This window comes from Octopus bimaculoides, chromosome 24 (genome assembly GCF_046866305.1).
Source record: "Octopus bimaculoides isolate indiv1 chromosome 24, ASM4686630v1, whole genome shotgun sequence".
Classification (NCBI taxonomy): domain Eukaryota; kingdom Metazoa; phylum Mollusca; class Cephalopoda; order Octopoda; family Octopodidae; genus Octopus; species Octopus bimaculoides.
The window spans coordinates 20,168,882-20,186,233 of NC_142951.1; the positions used below are offsets into that span (position 1 = coordinate 20,168,882).

Below are 17,352 nucleotides of genomic sequence, written 5' to 3' on the forward strand. Positions count from 1 at the left end.
TAAAAGGAATTTGGTGGCGGAGTTTCGGGTCAGGACGCTCACGTAAGTAGTTGTAACATATGCTAGAAACAACAGCTAAATCTCCCTGAGTCGCACCTTTTCTGAAAATATTTTCTAAAATTTGTCCTTTTTTTAAAACCGATAAATTAAGTACCAGTCGAACACTGGGGTCGATGCAATCGACACATCCCCTCTACCAAAATGGCTACCCTTGTGGCAAAATTGAAACCGTTATTATTATTGTTTTTTAGGCAGCAAGCTAACAGAAGCGTTAGCATGCTGGACAAAATGCTTAGTGCATTTCATCCTCTTTATTTTCTGAGCTCAAATTCTGCCAAGGTTTATTTTGTCTTTCATCCTTTTGGGGTCGATAAAATAAGTACCAGTTGAGTACTGGAGTGAATGTAATTAACTAGCCCCGTCCCCTAAAACTTCAGGCCTTGTATTTATAACAGAAATGATTATTATTATTATTATTATTATCATTATCATTATTATTATTATTGATTGATTGATTCACAGAAATGTTTCGAGCGTCTGAGGTTGAGCCGAGCTAAGCTACTTGATCGATTCCGTCAGATGAAAGATGAGCCAGAGGGCGAGACAGATGTGGAACTTATCAAGGACATTATGAACAAGGAATGGTTGAGCCTCTGGGATGACGAAGCTGAACTGGAACGAGAGGCTAACATTCCTCTTGATATTTCATTCATTGTAAGTAAGATCTGATATTCTATTCCATCGAATCCACCTTTCAGTCAGGAAGTGGCAGTCATTCAATTAAATGAAAGTATATGTTAGTTGAAGGTCATTTCAGTAAATCAGTGTCTACTGTGAGTCAGGGTGGGATCATTTGGATCAGTGTTCAATCCCAGCATGTGGTAATCTTTTGATCTTTTGTTCTAAGGTCCAAGAGTGTTATTAGAGATGGATTAGTAAAAATGATAGAGTAGTTGATTGCTATCTTTGCCTGATTCCAGTCAAATCTTGTCAGAGTCAATAAAATAATTGACACTACTTTACACCCCTGCCTCAAATTCAAGGCTATATGTCTATGTTAGAAAATATAGACATAACCAGGTTCAGTCCCTCTGCTTGGCACCTTGAGCAAAGATCTTCTACTATAGCCTCATGCTGACCAAAGTCTTATGAGTGGATTTAGTAGACAGAAACTGAAAGAAACCAGTTGCATATATGTGTGTGTGTGTGTACACGTACGTATGTCTGTGGATTTGCTTGTCCCTTTGCCTTGACATCAAGTGATACTTGTAAGCAAGCATCACCATCATGCAACTAGTGTCTTTTATTTCCAGTCTTCTTGAGATATCACCTTACTTGGAAATGGATGAGTGCATCCAGCTGTAGAAAATCCACCTCAACAACAAATTCCATCCAACCCAAGCAAATAATAGAAAAGTGATCGTTAAAATGACAGTGGTTTAGCAAAACTGCTGGAGTGGCTGTCTGTTGTAATCTGTAACTTTAAGGACTCAATATCTTACCATGATTGTATTTCACACTTCAGAAATTGTTAATCAACAAAGTAATTTCTTCTATTTTTAAAAGTAGTGAGCATACATATACATAGTAAGTGCTCTTGTGACTATCATAATGTCCAGGTTCCATCCTGGCATGGATTTGTCCAAGGACTGCATTGAGTTCTAATATCTGCTTTGGTATGGTTTTTATGGCTTGATGCTCTTCCTGATACCAGCCACTTTACAGCATGGACTGGGTCTTTTTTTTTTTTTTTTTTTTTCTTTTTTCACCATCTGCACTGTTGAGGTCACCATGCAGAGTTCGCAACAAGACTATGAGTCCTGGAGTAGGTGGGGGGAGTCATCTTCATGCCAGGGTAGGAGGGGATTACTAGATGGGGAGCAGGTTCTTGTAGAGGGATCTGTATGGCTACTCACTGTTAGTATGAAAAAAAGAAAGAAAAAAGAGAAAATGATCACTAAAAGCTGCAAGACAGAGAAGGTGCCCAGGTGGCCCCACATGGCACAAGCTGGGTTGAAGTGGGTGGATGGTTTGTAAGATTGTCTGGGAAGATGAATGATGGCGTGGCATACTGCCAAGATGGGTAGGGTTGAAGAAAGGATGAGAGAAGAGTTATGAGCTGGGGATGATAGAGGGATGCAGAATAGTGGGGGGTGGGAGCATATAGCAGGAGTAGTAAAGATGGCATAGTTGCTGGTGGTGGGAGGATGGAAGAAGTAGACAGTGCCTGGGGTGGGGGAGTCACTGTAACAAGTACAAGAACTCAGTCATGCTGGGGAGGGTGAGTCTTTTTGAGAACCTCATATCAACAAAGATCCTGGTCCTTAGGTCAGCTTTCACTGCTCCATCCCATGTCTTCCTGAGTCTTCCTCTTCTACAGGTTCCAGCCACATTCAGTTGATTCTCAAGTCATGGAGGTCATTAAATCAATTGCTCTGTTTCACAAATTTGTAACCTGGTGTCAAATATTAGAATTTGTCATCATCATCATTATTATTATTATTATCTTATAATAATTCTGCTTGTTCCTCTATTACTTAGCCTATCTGTAACGCTTCCACATGATTAATTGAAATGGGGAGGAGTGGTGGTGGTGGTGGTGGTGAGTGATATGTGTAATTTTTTTAACCAAGCTTTTTTTCGTCCATTACTTAGCCTGTCTGTAAAGCTTTTACATGATTAGTTGAAGGGAAAGGTGAAGAGCGAAAGAAAAAGAGAGAGAAGAAAAGAGGATAAGGGGAAGAGGGAGAGTGCTGTGTATTAAGTCTCTAAAATTGTGCATAAAGTTTATAAAGTATATATATATATATATATATATATAGTGCATTAAATAATCAGTGTATTCCAATTCCTTCATTTTTCAATGATTAGCAAATGACCAACTTTCTTTTGATACAGACATAACACAGGCTACGTTTCAGGTTTTGGGATAAAATTTTCAGAAATAACTTAATAAGTTTTTACCGTTAATTCCGTGAAATATTCATGGGTCCTGCTAGTTGTTATTATTATGGCAGAATTGTTAGCATGCTGGACATAATGCTTAGTGGCATTTCGTCCATCTTTATGTTCTGTGTTCAAATTCTACCAGGATCAGTAAAATAAGTACCACTGGGGTCAATGTTATCAACTTTTCCCCTTTCACAAAATTCCAGGCCTTTTGCCTATAGTAGAAAGTATTATTATTATTATTATTATGGTGGTGAGCTGGCAGAATTGTTAGTACGCTTAATGGCATTTCATCTCTTTTTACATTCTGAGATCAAATACCCCTGAGGTCAACTTGTATTTCATCTTTTCAGGGTCAGTGAAATAAGTACCAGTCAAGCCCTGGGGTCAATGTAATCCACTAGTCCCCCTTCCCTACAAATATCAGCTCTTGTGTCTATAGAGAAAGGATTATTATTAGGGTGACGAATTGGCAGAATTGCATTGTTTCTTTACATTCTGAGTTCAAATCCTATCAAGGTCTACTTTGCCCTTCATCCTTTTGGGTTGATAAAAGAAAAGCACCAGGGAAGTACTGGGGTCAGTGCAATCAACGAACTGTCTTCTCCAAGTTTCAGGTCTTTTGTATTTTTTAGAAGCAATTATTATTGATATTGTTGTAAAGATAAGTGAGCTGGTAGAATGGTTAGCAAGCTGGGAAAAATGCTTAGTGGCGTTTCATCTGTCTTTACGTTCTGAGTTCAAATGCTGCTGAGGTCAATTTTACCTGTCATCCTTTCAGGGGTTGATGAAATATGTGGCAGTTGAGCACTGGGGTTGATGTAATTGACTTATCCCCTCCCCTGAAATTGCTGGCCTTGTGTCAAAATTTGAAGTCATTATTATTGTTGTAAAGGCAGAATTGTTAGCATGCTGGACAAAGTGCTTAGCATTTCTTTCTGGTTTAAGTCCTGTGTTCAAATGCTGCCGAGGTTGACTTTTCCTTCCATCCTTTCTGGGGTCGATGAAGTAAGTACCAGTTGAGCACTGGGGTCAATGTAATTGATTAGCTCCTACACTGACAAAAAACCTCTCAGGCCTTGTACCTATTATAGAAAGAACTTATTATTCTAAGGAATAATGGATTGGCAGAATTGTTAGAACAGCAGGAAAAAATTACTTTGCAGTGTTTGTCCTGGCTCTTTACAGTCTGAGTTCAAATCAAGGTCAACTTTGTCTTTCTTTCATCCTCGTGGGATTGATAAACTAAAGTACCACTCAAGTACTGAGGTATGAACTAACCCCTCCCCTCAAAATTGCAGATTTATGCCTAAATTAGAAACTATTATTAGAAGGTGGTGGAATGGTATAACTGCTAAAGTGTTATTTATTCTGGCTCTTTACATTCTGAGTTCAAATCTTGTTAAAGTCAGCTTTGCCTTCCATCCCTGCTGGGGTTGATAAAATGAAGTACCAATCATATACTGGAGTTGATAGTGCCAACTAAACCTCTCCCCTTAAAATTACCATCTTTAATGGCATATAAGACACTATTTTCCCCTTCAAAATATCTCGAAAAATCACCCTGGGTGTTGTATATGAAGTTGGACTTGTATTGCATGTTTTAACACGCTAAAAAATTTTTCAGGAATATGTGCTGCTGAAATTAGGGTTCATCTAACATAGCCATGTGTCTTTTATGCCATCAGATACAGCATCGACCTTGTGCCTAAATTATAGATTATTGTTATTTCATCAGATTTTTGGTGTTTCCACAATACGATGTAATGACAAAAAATAAGAGATAAATGCTATTGTCTGACCTACTTGTAGTTGAATAAGTAATAAATCAATACGTTGTTACACACAGCATACAATGTAATTTATAACATAATGTTTCATCATTCATAGAGCTGCTGTTATTTGGTTAGTCATTAACGAACCCAACAACTGGCAAATTGGCCCAAATCATTAGAGCATTGGACAGAATGCATCACAGTATTTATTTTGATCTCTGCATTCTATGTTCAAATCCCATTCAATTCAACTTTACCTTTCATGCTCTCAAAGCTGATAAAAATATTTCCCCCAAAACACCAATTTAAGGCAGAATTGTACAAATGTCAGACAGATTCTGAGCAGTATTTGTTCTGGCTTTTTGCTTTCTGAGTTCAAATCCTGCCATTGTCTATTTGGGTAGTAGACTTAATCTGCTGTTTGGTTTAACACCATCAACTGACTCCTTGGGTACCTTTATTGGAGTCCATTCTGTTGCTAGCATTTGGGCCAGGTTTCTGGTTTGAGGATATCCCCCTCCCTCTCACCAGTCTCAGAAGCCATGTAATAGATCATGGGCACTTCCTTCTTGAAATCTGACCAAAAGATTAAAAGAAAAAAAATCATCTTCAGCTTATATTCCCACTGCAACATCCACTTTTGCAGTAAATAAATCTTAATATTCATGCTGATCGAGGTCACAAACTAGCAGAAACATTAGCACAAAGCGAAATGCTTAGCAGTATTTTGTCCATCTTTACATTCTAAGTTCAGATTCCACTGGGGTCAACTTTGCCTTTCATCCTTTTAAAAAAGTCAATAAAATAAGGAGCAGTCAAGTACTAGGCTCAATGTAATCAACTAAGCCCCTTCCCTGAACCTGTTGGTCTTGTGCCAAAATCTGAAACCAATATTCATGCTTATCTAAAGAAAAGCTTCTTACAAACCACTTTTGCTATTTATTATCTGCATTGAGAGATCACAGCTCTGGTATTATGGATATGTGATTAGAATTGCAAGATGGATTCTTCAAGCTGAGTCAACCAAGAGAAGACCTAGGGGTAGACCAAGAATGAGTTGTTTGGATAATATCCATAGCCTCAATTAGACACACTCAGAAATCCAGCTGTAATGACCTTTGCTTCTGATAGACTCTATTGTGGAGGTGCCCAAGAACTCTACACCCATGATCCTCCCAAGAATAGTGGACAGAGGAAATAAATGGATGGATTTGTTTCTTTATGCCACTCATAAATCAAAATATCCTGCTTGGCAGTGTGATATGTGAAAATCAGTGGAATTAACGTCTCTGAAACGCTATCGGTCAACATACAGATTGATTGGTCGAGGACAGTCATATAGTGAGGCAAGGGAACCTTTGGCCATTTGTCCACTACATTCATGTGTTAAGGTCATGTGATATCTGTTTTAGCCCTTTGTTGTGACCATGAGTTAGATTAAACAAGTAACAAACACTCCCTCCACACACATACACATACATACTTAATGACATTGGGAATGAATTCTTTCTAGAACAAAAACAGTAAACTTATAACATCAGTTTTTTATACAGAGGACTGCGATAGAAGTGGAATTTTTTCCTTTTGTGTTCCTAAATTTGTCTATTTTTCAGCCTGAAGACGAAAATGTTGAAAGAATTCTTGAAATATTTGAAGAAATTGAGGCAGAATTGAAAGAAGAAGGTTGTTAATTCTTCCTATTACTAGTGTATCTTTGAAAATGATTTCTAACATGGACAAATGTTCTGGGGGTGCAGAGATAAGGGGTAACAGTTTGATTACATCAACTTCAATAGTTGATTGGTAATTTAAAAACAGCAACAATAAATCTTTCTACTATAGGCGCAAGGCCTGAAATTTGGGGGACGGTAGGCTAGTTGATTACATTGACACCCAATACTCAACTGGTACTAATTTTATTGACCCCAAATAGAAGAAAGGCTAAGTCTACCTTGGCAACATTTGAACTCCGAATATAAAGAACCAGAAGAAATGACCTAACTCCTTAGCATTTACACCAACCATGCCCAGCCCAAATATTCTATCTGTTTTTTTGTCCAAACTGGTCAGATCCATCATTATCTTGAAGTTATGAGATAATGCAAGATGGACTCAAAAGAATTTGAATAAATATGTATTAGATTTGACAGAATAATATGAATGCTAAAGAGTTGAGCATTTTGTCTGAAGCAGTAACATTTCTACCAGCTTGATGCATTTAATGGTTTGAAGTTTTGACACCAGGTCAGCAATTTTCAGGGGTGTAGGATAGTCGGTTACAGTATTTGACTGCTATTTTATTTTATTGACCTCGAAAGGATGGATAGTAAAGTTCAGCTCCGTAGGATTTTGACTCAGAATGTAGAGTTCAAAGAAATGCCACTAAATATTTTGTCTGACATGCTAACAATTCTTCCAGCTCGATGTTTTAATAATAGAAATAATGACAGTATTGATGATAATAACTCTTTCTTATTTTGGGTCCAAGGCCAGCATTTTTAATTAAGTAGATTACATTGACCCTGCTACTTGGCTAGTACTTATTTTATCAACCCCGAAAGAATGAAAGGCAAAGTTTACCTTGGTAGGACTCAGAATGTGATGAGCAGGGAGAAATGCTGCTCCTTTTATGTGCTGATGATTCTACCAGCTCACTGCCTTACTAACAATAATTCAACATAGGCATAAAGCCACATTTGTGAGGAGTTAATTGATTAAATATACCCTGAGAGGACAATACACAAAGCTGACTTCAGCAGGATTTGAACTTAGAATAATAAAGAGCTGGAAGAAATGCTACTAAGCATTTTGTCCAGTGTGCTAACTATTTTGTCAGCCCACTGCCTTAATAATGATAGTAATAATGATTTCAAATTCTGGCATAAGGCCAGCAATTTTTAGGAGAGGGGTAAATTGATTACATCAACCCCAACGTCCAACTGGTTTTTATTTCATTGATCCCAAAGGGATGAAAGACAAAATTGACCTTGGTGGGATTTGAATTCAGAACATAAAGAGCCAGAAGAGATACTGCTGTGCATTTTGTCCAGTGCATTATTTATTCCACCAGCTTACCACCTTAATAATAATAATTACAATGATAATCCTTTCTACTCTAGGCACAAGGCCTGAAATTTAGTGGGAAGTGGGCTAGTCGATTACATTGACTCCAGTACTTGACAGGTACTTATTTTGTCAACCCCAAAAGATAAAAGGCAAAGTGGACCTCAGTGGAATTTGAACTCAGAGTGTAATGAGAGATGAAATGCTGCCAAGAATTTTGCTCAGTATGCTAATGATTCTCCCAGTTCACTGCTTTGATAATGATGATGATAATATAACAATAATAATCCTTTCTACTATAGGCACAAGGCCTGAAATTTTGGCGAGGGATTAAGTAGATTACATTGACCCCAGTACTCAACTGGTATTTAATATATCAACCCTGAAAGGATGAAAGGCATAGTTGACTGGCAAAATTTGAACTCAAAACATAAAGATGGACGAAATGTCACTAAGCATTTTGCCCGGAGTGCTAACGATTCTGCTAGCTTGCCGCCATAATGATAATGAAGATAATGATGGACTTTTCCATTGAAGACAATGTATGAGTGTTCAGCTTTTGCTAATTGATCTGTACAAAGGATTTGTTTATAGTGATGTGCTGTACATTAACTCACTCCCTCCATCAAATAGGTGCATGGTGTATCACACATCAGGTGTCGAAGTGATCACAGAGCAACATGCAATGAAGTGTTTTGCTTAAGAGCACAATGCCCCACCTGATCTAGGATATGAAACTATGATCTTGTGATTGTGAGTGCAACACCTTAACTACTAGACCATACATCCTCACATAATATCAAAGCAAATTTTCCCATGGTGGGATTGGAATGTTCTGCTTAGTTTTAACAGCACTACCTGGCTCTCAGGTGGATGCCTGTAGCAGAGTCCAATCTCTTACAAGCATCTGAATTAGGTTTCTAGTCGTTGAAGAAAAACTTTTTCATTTCTTCATTCCGGGCCCTAAAAAGCATCAGGAATGTGACACTTTCTTTCCTGGCTAAGCTCATAATTTTCTTTTTTTAAATTTAAATACGTCAGAAGAGACCAGATACTGTAAAATATCAATAAATCAGGTGAGCTACCATTTTTGCTCGAAAAAACCAATATTTAAAAAAGAAAAAGAAAACTTTTATTTCTATCTTCAATTTTTTTTTCTCTTTTAACCTTTTCTTGTTCAGTCATCTGACTGGTCATGCTGGAGCACCGTGTTGAAGGGTTTTGGTCAAACAAAATCAATCCTAGTACTTACTCTTTTTTAAAGTCTGGCACTCATTCTAGCAACCTCTTGCAAAACTACTAAGTAATAGGGACATAAACAAACCGACACCAGTTGTCAAGTGATACTGGGGAAGGGACAAATACACACACACAAATGTATATGTGTACACATACATACAACTGTTCCTGTCTATCAAATTCACTCATTGGTCAACTTGGGGCTATAGTAGAAAACACTTTATCAAAAGTGCCATGCAATGGGGCTGAATCCCAAAGCATAGGGTTGTAAAGCAAGCTTCTTAACTACACATCCATGCCTGTAAATTATATATTTCTTTCAAATTATCATGAAATGTTCCATTTTATTATTATCTTCTATTTCATTTTATTCTATTTTTCTCCTAGAACAAAAACTCCTCAGAGAACATGACTTATATGAAGAAAGTTATCTGAATGAAGAGAAAGAACTGTGCTCAGCATTAGAGTTGCTCACTGCTGATGAAGTCGTTTGCCCTATTTGTAAAAAGTAAGTTTTGAAACTTGGGGGTTTTTGGGGGATTGGTTTTATCTTCTGTCTTTTACTTGTTTCAGTCATTCATCATCATCATCATCATCGTTTAACGTCTGTTTTCCATGCTAGCATGGGTTGGACGATTTGACTGAGGACTGGCGAACCAGATGGCTGCACCAGGCTCCAATCTGATCTGGCAGAGTTTCTACAGCTGGATGCCCTTCCTAACGCCAACCACTCTGAGAGTGTAGTGAGTGCTTTTATGTGTCACCAGCACAAGGGCCAGTCAGGCGGTACTGGCAACAGTTACACTCAAAATGGTGTTTTTCACATGCCACCTGCACAGGAGCCAGTCCAGCGGCACTGGCAACGACCTCTGCCCACTGGGACAGACAAGGGTTTTATGTCGATTACATTGACTGCAGTGATTAACTGGTACTTATTTAATTAACCCTGAAAGGATGAAAGGCAAAGTTGACCTCGGTGGAATTCGAACTCAAAATGTAATGGCAGACAAAATCCGCTAGGCATTTCGCCCATCCTGCTAACGTTTCTGCCAGCTCGCCACCTAGATTGCAGCCATGCTGTGGCACCACCTTGAGAAATTTTTAGTCAAATGAATCAACCCTAGTATTTATTTTGCTGTTAAGCCTGGTATTTAGCCATTTATTCTGTCAGTCCCTTTTGCAAAACCACTAGGTTATGGGAACATAAACACAACACTGGTTGTCAAGTGATAATGGGGGATAAACACACACACACATATGACGGGCTTCTTTCAGTTTCTGGCTACCAAATCCACTCACAAGGCTTTGGTTGGCCTAAGGCTATAGTGGAAGACACTTGCCTAAGGTGCCATGCAGTGGGACTTAACTGAGAACCATGTGGTTAGGAAGTAAGCTTTTTATCATACAGCCACGCCTTTAGAAATAAAGAAATGTTTTATGGAATCTATTTACGATTTTGTACAACAGTCCATATCTTGCAACCTGGCTGCATGTGATGTCCAATTATCCATTATGTATCATATGGTCGAATGTGATACACCACAGTTTGTTGCCTTTACATGGCTGCATGTGATGTACCTTTGTCCATTACATGGTGCATGGCTACATGTCCATTACATATTACATATCTACATGTGATATAACAGTCCATTACATATTTTATGGCTGTATGTGATAAACATCAGCCTGTCCTATGTTGCATGGCTACATGTGATGTACAACAGTTCATTGCATGTTTCCGATGTACCACTTTTTATTACATTGTACATAGATGTGATGTACCATTCTCCATTACATGTTACATAGTTACATGTGACGTACCACTTCCCATTACATGACACAGCTACATGTGATGTACCATTATCCATTATATGTTTTGCAGTTACATGTGATGTAACAGTCTATTATATGGACATAGCTACATGTGGTCTGCCACTATCCATTACATGTTTCATTGTTCTATGTATGTCTTGTGAACTTGCCATTAAGTATGTTTACCGTTTCCTGTTTTCCCTTTCATATTCTTCTGTGTGTTCCAGTCATATTCATGTTGAGTTACTGTTTCAACAGGTTTTAATCAGTCACATCCACACCTGTGTTGCTTTTTATCGATTATGTGGAATGGCAAAGTTAATATATGCATAAAGGGACATAACCTGTGAGAATACCACAAAGTATTGATCCCTCACCTATATATATATGCATACACACACACACACATTATTATCATCATCATTTTGATGTCCACTTTTTCCAGGCTTGCATGGGTCAGATGGAGACTATTTCAGGAGAGACATGTATTAACTTTAAAGAAGTACAAAACTCTAATTTTCTTCAAAGTAGGATCCTCTGACTTCAATGCAATTGTTGTAAGCATTCCAATCACTTTGTGAAGGCCCCATGGAAGTCCTCCAAACTGAAGATGTTGTAAACATGATAGTTGTAAGGAGCATCACCATTGTAAAAGCAATGTTGTTCTTTTCCAGTCTTCCCTGAAAAACGACTGGCCATTGGAAAAATATTACCTTGCTTGAAATGGGTGAGGGTTGGCAACAGGATGGGCATCTGGCAATAGGAAATCTGGCCTATGCAAGCATTGGAAAAATGGACAGTAAAATGATGATGATATATATATACAACAGACTTCTTTCAGTTTCCATCTACCATTTCCTCACAAGGAATTGGTTAATCCAGAGCTTTAGTAGAAGACACTTTCCCAAGATTCCACATAGTGGCATTGAACTTGAAATCCCATACTTGTGAAATGAACTTCTTAACCACACAACCATGCCTGTTCCTTTGTGATGACATTGTTATGAACACAATTTTTAATGATGTTTTTATAGAAATGTTTCATTGTTTTCTGTTTGTTTTGTATCTGCAGAAATCCTTTGATCGAGAATAAGGGAGTTATTTTCTGTAAATGTGGTCTGCGGATTAACACAGAGGTAAGATTTCTGATCAACTTTTGCACTGTTTGTGTGACTTAGCATGCATCTATCTGTATGTATGCATATATGTATGTATATAATATATATATATATATATATATATATATATATATATATATATATATATATATATATGTAAATATATATAAATAAGTTAGTCATACAACAATGCACCAATATTTACTGGGAAAAGCAGTTGATAATATATGACACTATAGTGAAGCTTCACTGTATATATATATATATATATATATATATATATATATATATATATATATATATATATATATATATATACTGGCAAAATGTTAGCAGGTAGCAAACATAAAAAATTTCATCTTACCTGTAGGAAGAACATTAAATAAATGTATAACCCAGATGTGGATAATCTAGGACATATATAAACCCCCATATTTTGTGTGTGTGTGTGTATATATATATATATATATATATATATATATATATATATATATATATATGTATGTATGTATGTATTTGTGTGTCAGTGTTTGTCCCCCCACACCATTGCTTGACAACTGATGTTGGTGTGTTTACGTTCCTGTAACTTAGCGGTTTGGCAAAAGAGACCGATAGAATAAGTACTAGGCTTACAAAGTCCTGGGGTCAATTTGTTCGGCTAAAAGCAGTGCTCCAGAATGGCCACAGCGAAATGACTGAAACAAGTAAAAGAATAAAAGAAAAAGAATGTCTGTGTTGCTTATCATCAGGTCAGTCCTGATTGAGCAGACGTTCTAGCCATGACCAACATGTCTGTTTCCTTGGTACATTATGCATTGTATGCCATTTTTCTTAGATAGTGGGGTGTAATAAAGGGAATTCAGTTGCTATTTCTATCAGTTTGACTTACTGTGTAGAGGCTTCCTTATTAGCTTATTAATATTAGTAATGTGTGTGTGTGTTGTAACAGTGGTTATATGATTAGAGTTGTTTGACTGTTGATCTGGTGGTCATAAGCTCAAATCTGACAGAAGCCTTCACCTTGTGCCTCAGGGTAAATTCACTTGATGACAAGTTCCCTCCATTCTTGCTTCAGTGTGAGATCAGTTTCCTGAAAAGCAAGCAAACTTTTAACAACTCATATTGGGATTATATCTTTTATCTCATACTTCATTGGACTGTGGCCATGCTGAGGCACTGCTTTGAAAGAGGGCTTAATTGACCCCAGTACAGATTTCTATTGGTCTCTTTTACTGAACTGTTAAGCGGCAGGGACATAAACAAACCAACACTAGTTGTCAAACAGTGAGGATGGACACACACACACACACACACACACACACACACATATATATATATGACAAGTTACCAATGGGAGTCACAAGCCATTGTTTGGTTGGCCTGAGACTATCATAGAAGACACTTGCTCCAAGTTCCATGCACTGGAGCTGAACTCAGAACCATGTGGTCTGGAAGCAAACTTCTTACCATACAGCCATGTCTGTGCCTATATTTACAGACATTTTCTTGCAAACATATTATAAAATATTCTAGCTGAAGAAACAATATATACAGATTAGAGGTGACACTTAAAGAGTGCAGTTGTGAGCTCTGGTGGAAGCTGTGACTAATCTTTCTATGCATCACGAAGACAAATCATTGTTCTCAATGGCACTAGTTTACCACAGTGATCTTCCCATTTTAACCAACCCTTCAACTTCTGAAATAAAGAGCAGAAACTGAATAAAAACTATGCAAGGTAGAATGAACTATAGTTCTTCCACAGGTCACCACTTTAGTGCAGGAGGCACAATAAATTGCACTTAGTATATATATATATATTGTGATGTAGTCTGTGATAGAAAAGATATTCTATTGTTAAAACCATTTCAAAAGGAGAAAGGACAGAAGCAACAGAAGGCATTATTTAGTTTTATTAAATAGACCCTCTATAATTTAACAAGAATGCCTGGTTTTCTCTGTTGTTGTGTCTACCAGATGGCAATGGGTGTAGATGAGTGATAAGGTGATGTAAGAACCACCTAACCTATGTAATATGGAAAAATGATAATGCCTTCATTGCACTTACAATTTTTTTTTTTGCCTTTGGTCAGTAAGTGTTATTTCCTATTTGCTTCTATCTGGAAATAAAAGGAAATGACTACTATTCCCTTCACACTTTGCTTTTGTGACCTGCACATTGATGTTTTGAAACTTACTTATTTTCCATTACATTTCAAACAGATTCAGTGTTGAGTTGCTGAAGCAGAAATATCATTATAGCAAATATTCTGCTCAATAATACAGAGTTGCTTGTCAGTTGGTTGACCTTAACCAGTTGAGTATGTCCTTTAGTGGCCAACAATATGCAAAGTTTGAAGGAAATATTAGCCGTTTTTCATACTTTTGGTGGGTAAGCAAACAGGAAATAAGAGATGCTACCCAAGAACAAAAATCGCGTTACACAGTGTTGTTGGACTGCTTCAAAAAACTATTTTATCCAACCTTGCCATGAGTGCTATATTACTTGTGTAATGTGGAAAATATTCTACTAACATAGGTACAAACATGGCTGCACCTGTATTAGAGAAATTTGCCTCCCAACCACATATGGTTTCAAGTTCAGTCCTACTGTACTGAGGTCATGGAAAAATGGGATGACATATATACAACTGACTTCTCTCAGTTTCAGTCTACCTATTTCCTCACAAGAGATTGGTTAAACCAGAGCTTTAGTAGAAGAGACTTTCCTAGGATTCCACATAGTGGGATTGAACCTAAAACTCCATAGTTGTGGAATGAACTTCTTAACCACACAACCATGCCTGTTCCTTTGTGATGACATTGTTATGAACATAATTTTTAATGATGTTTTTATAGAAATATTTCATTGTTTTCTGTTATAGTACTGGGCTAACCTGTAGGTACAATCATGTACAAACCTGCAGGTACAATCATGGGTGTATGGTTGAAAAGTTTAGTTCCCAAGTACATGGTTCCAGGTTCAATCCTATTGCAAAGTACTTTGGGCAAGTTTCTTCAGCTATAGCCCTGACCAAAGCTTTGTGAGCAACTTTTGTAGACAGAAACTGTAAGAAGCCCATTGTGTATATATGTGTGTGAGTTTGTATGTTTATGTCGCTTTGTTTTGATATCATACAAGTTGTGTCATTCATTTCCAACATTCTTTGAGAATATGTCTGGCCATGGGGAAATATTATCTATCGTACTTGGAAAGAGGTGAGGATTGGTGACAGGAAGGTTATCTGGCCTTAGAAAATCTGCCTCAATGAACTGCGTCTGATCCATGCAAGCATTGGAAAATGGGTGTTAAAACAGTGGCGGCAGTGGTGGTTTCCTCTTCCTCAAATACACAAATTACTGAAGGCTTGTACCTCTTGCTATATGCCCTCTACCAAATCAAGTGGATCTCCCATAAAAGTACAGTTTTTTTCTTTTAACCTCAACTGGTCCTGCTTTATTCGTTGTTATTTCAAAAGAAATCAAAGAGGATAACATTTAAACAGTACCTGAACGAATTTCTCTCTGGGATATTCAGACACATTTTGACCCACAACTCCAGCCCCCTATACAAATTCAGCTTCGGGGTCCCAAAATATAACTTACAAGACTTCACTGGGTAGTGCTTCTAAGTTAGACGTAGTCTAGGCCCTTAATGACCGAAACCTATTTATGTATATATGTATATATGCGTGTATGTCTGTGTGTGTATGTTAGTGTGTGTGTGTGTGTATATGTTGGTGTATGCATGTGCATGTGCACATGCATACACCAACATACAAGATGGCTGTTGTTCATAAAAGTGATACATTTAACTATATTTGCAGCAAGATGGCTTCAAGTTGGCTGATGTCAAAGCTCAGCTAGACAGTGGTATCGAAATTCATAACTTTACGTGTGATGCTGAGCCAGAGTTTTCCATGATGTGTGTATTAGGGACCACGAATCTTTTCATGACATGCGAGGTAAGCTTACTTCCATGATGTTGCTCATTGTTTTTCAGTCAAAAGGTGTTATGTCTGGGTAAGGTACAGAGAGACATGACAGGGTGATGCTGTAGTAGGATGGTGAGAGGGGGTGCTATGCTAAGAGCAGTAAAGTTGAGCTAGGAGGAAAGACTGAACAGGTAGAAGGAAGAGGTGATACTTGGGGGAGGAGTGTAGCAGTTTATTGATGGGAAACCAAGGGCTAGGAGGTGAAAGATGGTAGGATAGAGCAATGGAGAGAAAACCGTAGAGAACTGACAAAACAGAAAATTGAAAAATGAAGAAGAACAAGAAAAATCATTAAAATATATTTTTTTTAAATATATAAAAAAAAATTATAAACGGTGAACAGAAAATACAGAAAGTTTTTTTTTTTTTGGGGAATTTTTAAAGTTCAAAAGTTAAAAAGGTTCAAAAGTTTAGAAAGTTTAAAAAGGTCTAGCTGTAGATAGACAAATAAATAAATAAATAGATAGAGAGATGGATGGATCCATCCATCCTACTGTTGGCATGTGGTCTGTGTGTAGTCTTGTTGCTTAGATGTCTACAGATCTCTGTCACATCCCAGAGATCCTATGTTATCAACACCAATATCTTTTACTCACCAGCTCCCAGCAGGCCACGTATCTCATCCTCACCAATGTTTGTTTGTCTGGGTAAGGGATATGACTCTGTTCCGTTAGTGACCAATTCTGACAGAAATGGCTTCCATTTTAACAATTGAAGATGTAGCCATGTAACAATCTGATTACATGGTCGTTACTACAAATATGACTATAATCCTTATTTTATTTTGCTAGCAGAGCCATGACATTAAATTTTAAAACCATAAAGTAAATTTTAAATACTTTGGTACTTAGTTTTGGGCACAGGCGTGGCTGTGTGGTAAGAAGCTTGCTTCCCAACCACATATTTCTGGGTTCAGTTTTATTGCATGGCACCTTGGGTAAATGTCTTCTATAGTCTCAGGTCAACCAAAGCATTGTGAGTGGATTTGGTAGATGGAAGTTGAAAGAAACCCATTGTATGTGTGTGTGTGTTAACCTACTGTGTCCAAGGTCCCAGATAAACCTATATCTTGGCAAAAAACTCAAAAGATGGCAGCAGTGTCAAACTCCCTCCTACACCAAAAGCCAATTGCATAAGAATGGCCACTGGAAAGGTGATTATACTGGTGGTGCCCCAGCTTGGCCACAGCCTTTAGGTTCAAACAAAAAGGAATAGGATTAATGATTATGATGGTGGGGAAGCATGGATCAATAATGAATGAGAACAACTATTATTGAGACATGAATGCTACTCAGTCTCATTTCTCAGTTCTGTTGCTCTTTCTTCATCATCATCATCATTTAATGTTCCCTTTTCTATAATGACATGGACTGGACAGTGGACAAGAACTGATGAGCTAGA

The 17,352-nt window shown here is 37.6% G+C and overlaps 1 protein-coding gene across 4 annotated transcripts in view; it reads left to right on the plus strand.

Moving 5' to 3' along the window:
* LOC106874422 (RPA-interacting protein A) overlaps positions 1-17,352 on the plus strand; it is a 61,255-nt gene that overhangs the window by 41,520 nt on the left and 2,383 nt on the right. For all 4 annotated transcript variants that reach the window (XM_089341474.1, XM_089341475.1, XM_089341476.1 and 1 more), the window contains exons 3-7: positions 523-714; positions 6,338-6,407; positions 9,414-9,534; positions 11,911-11,974; positions 15,784-15,921. In XM_089341474.1, the coding sequence (XP_089197600.1) occupies positions 523-714; positions 6,338-6,407; positions 9,414-9,534; positions 11,911-11,974; positions 15,784-15,921 (585 nt within the window). The remainder of the gene's footprint in view (positions 1-522; positions 715-6,337; positions 6,408-9,413; positions 9,535-11,910; positions 11,975-15,783; positions 15,922-17,352) is intronic.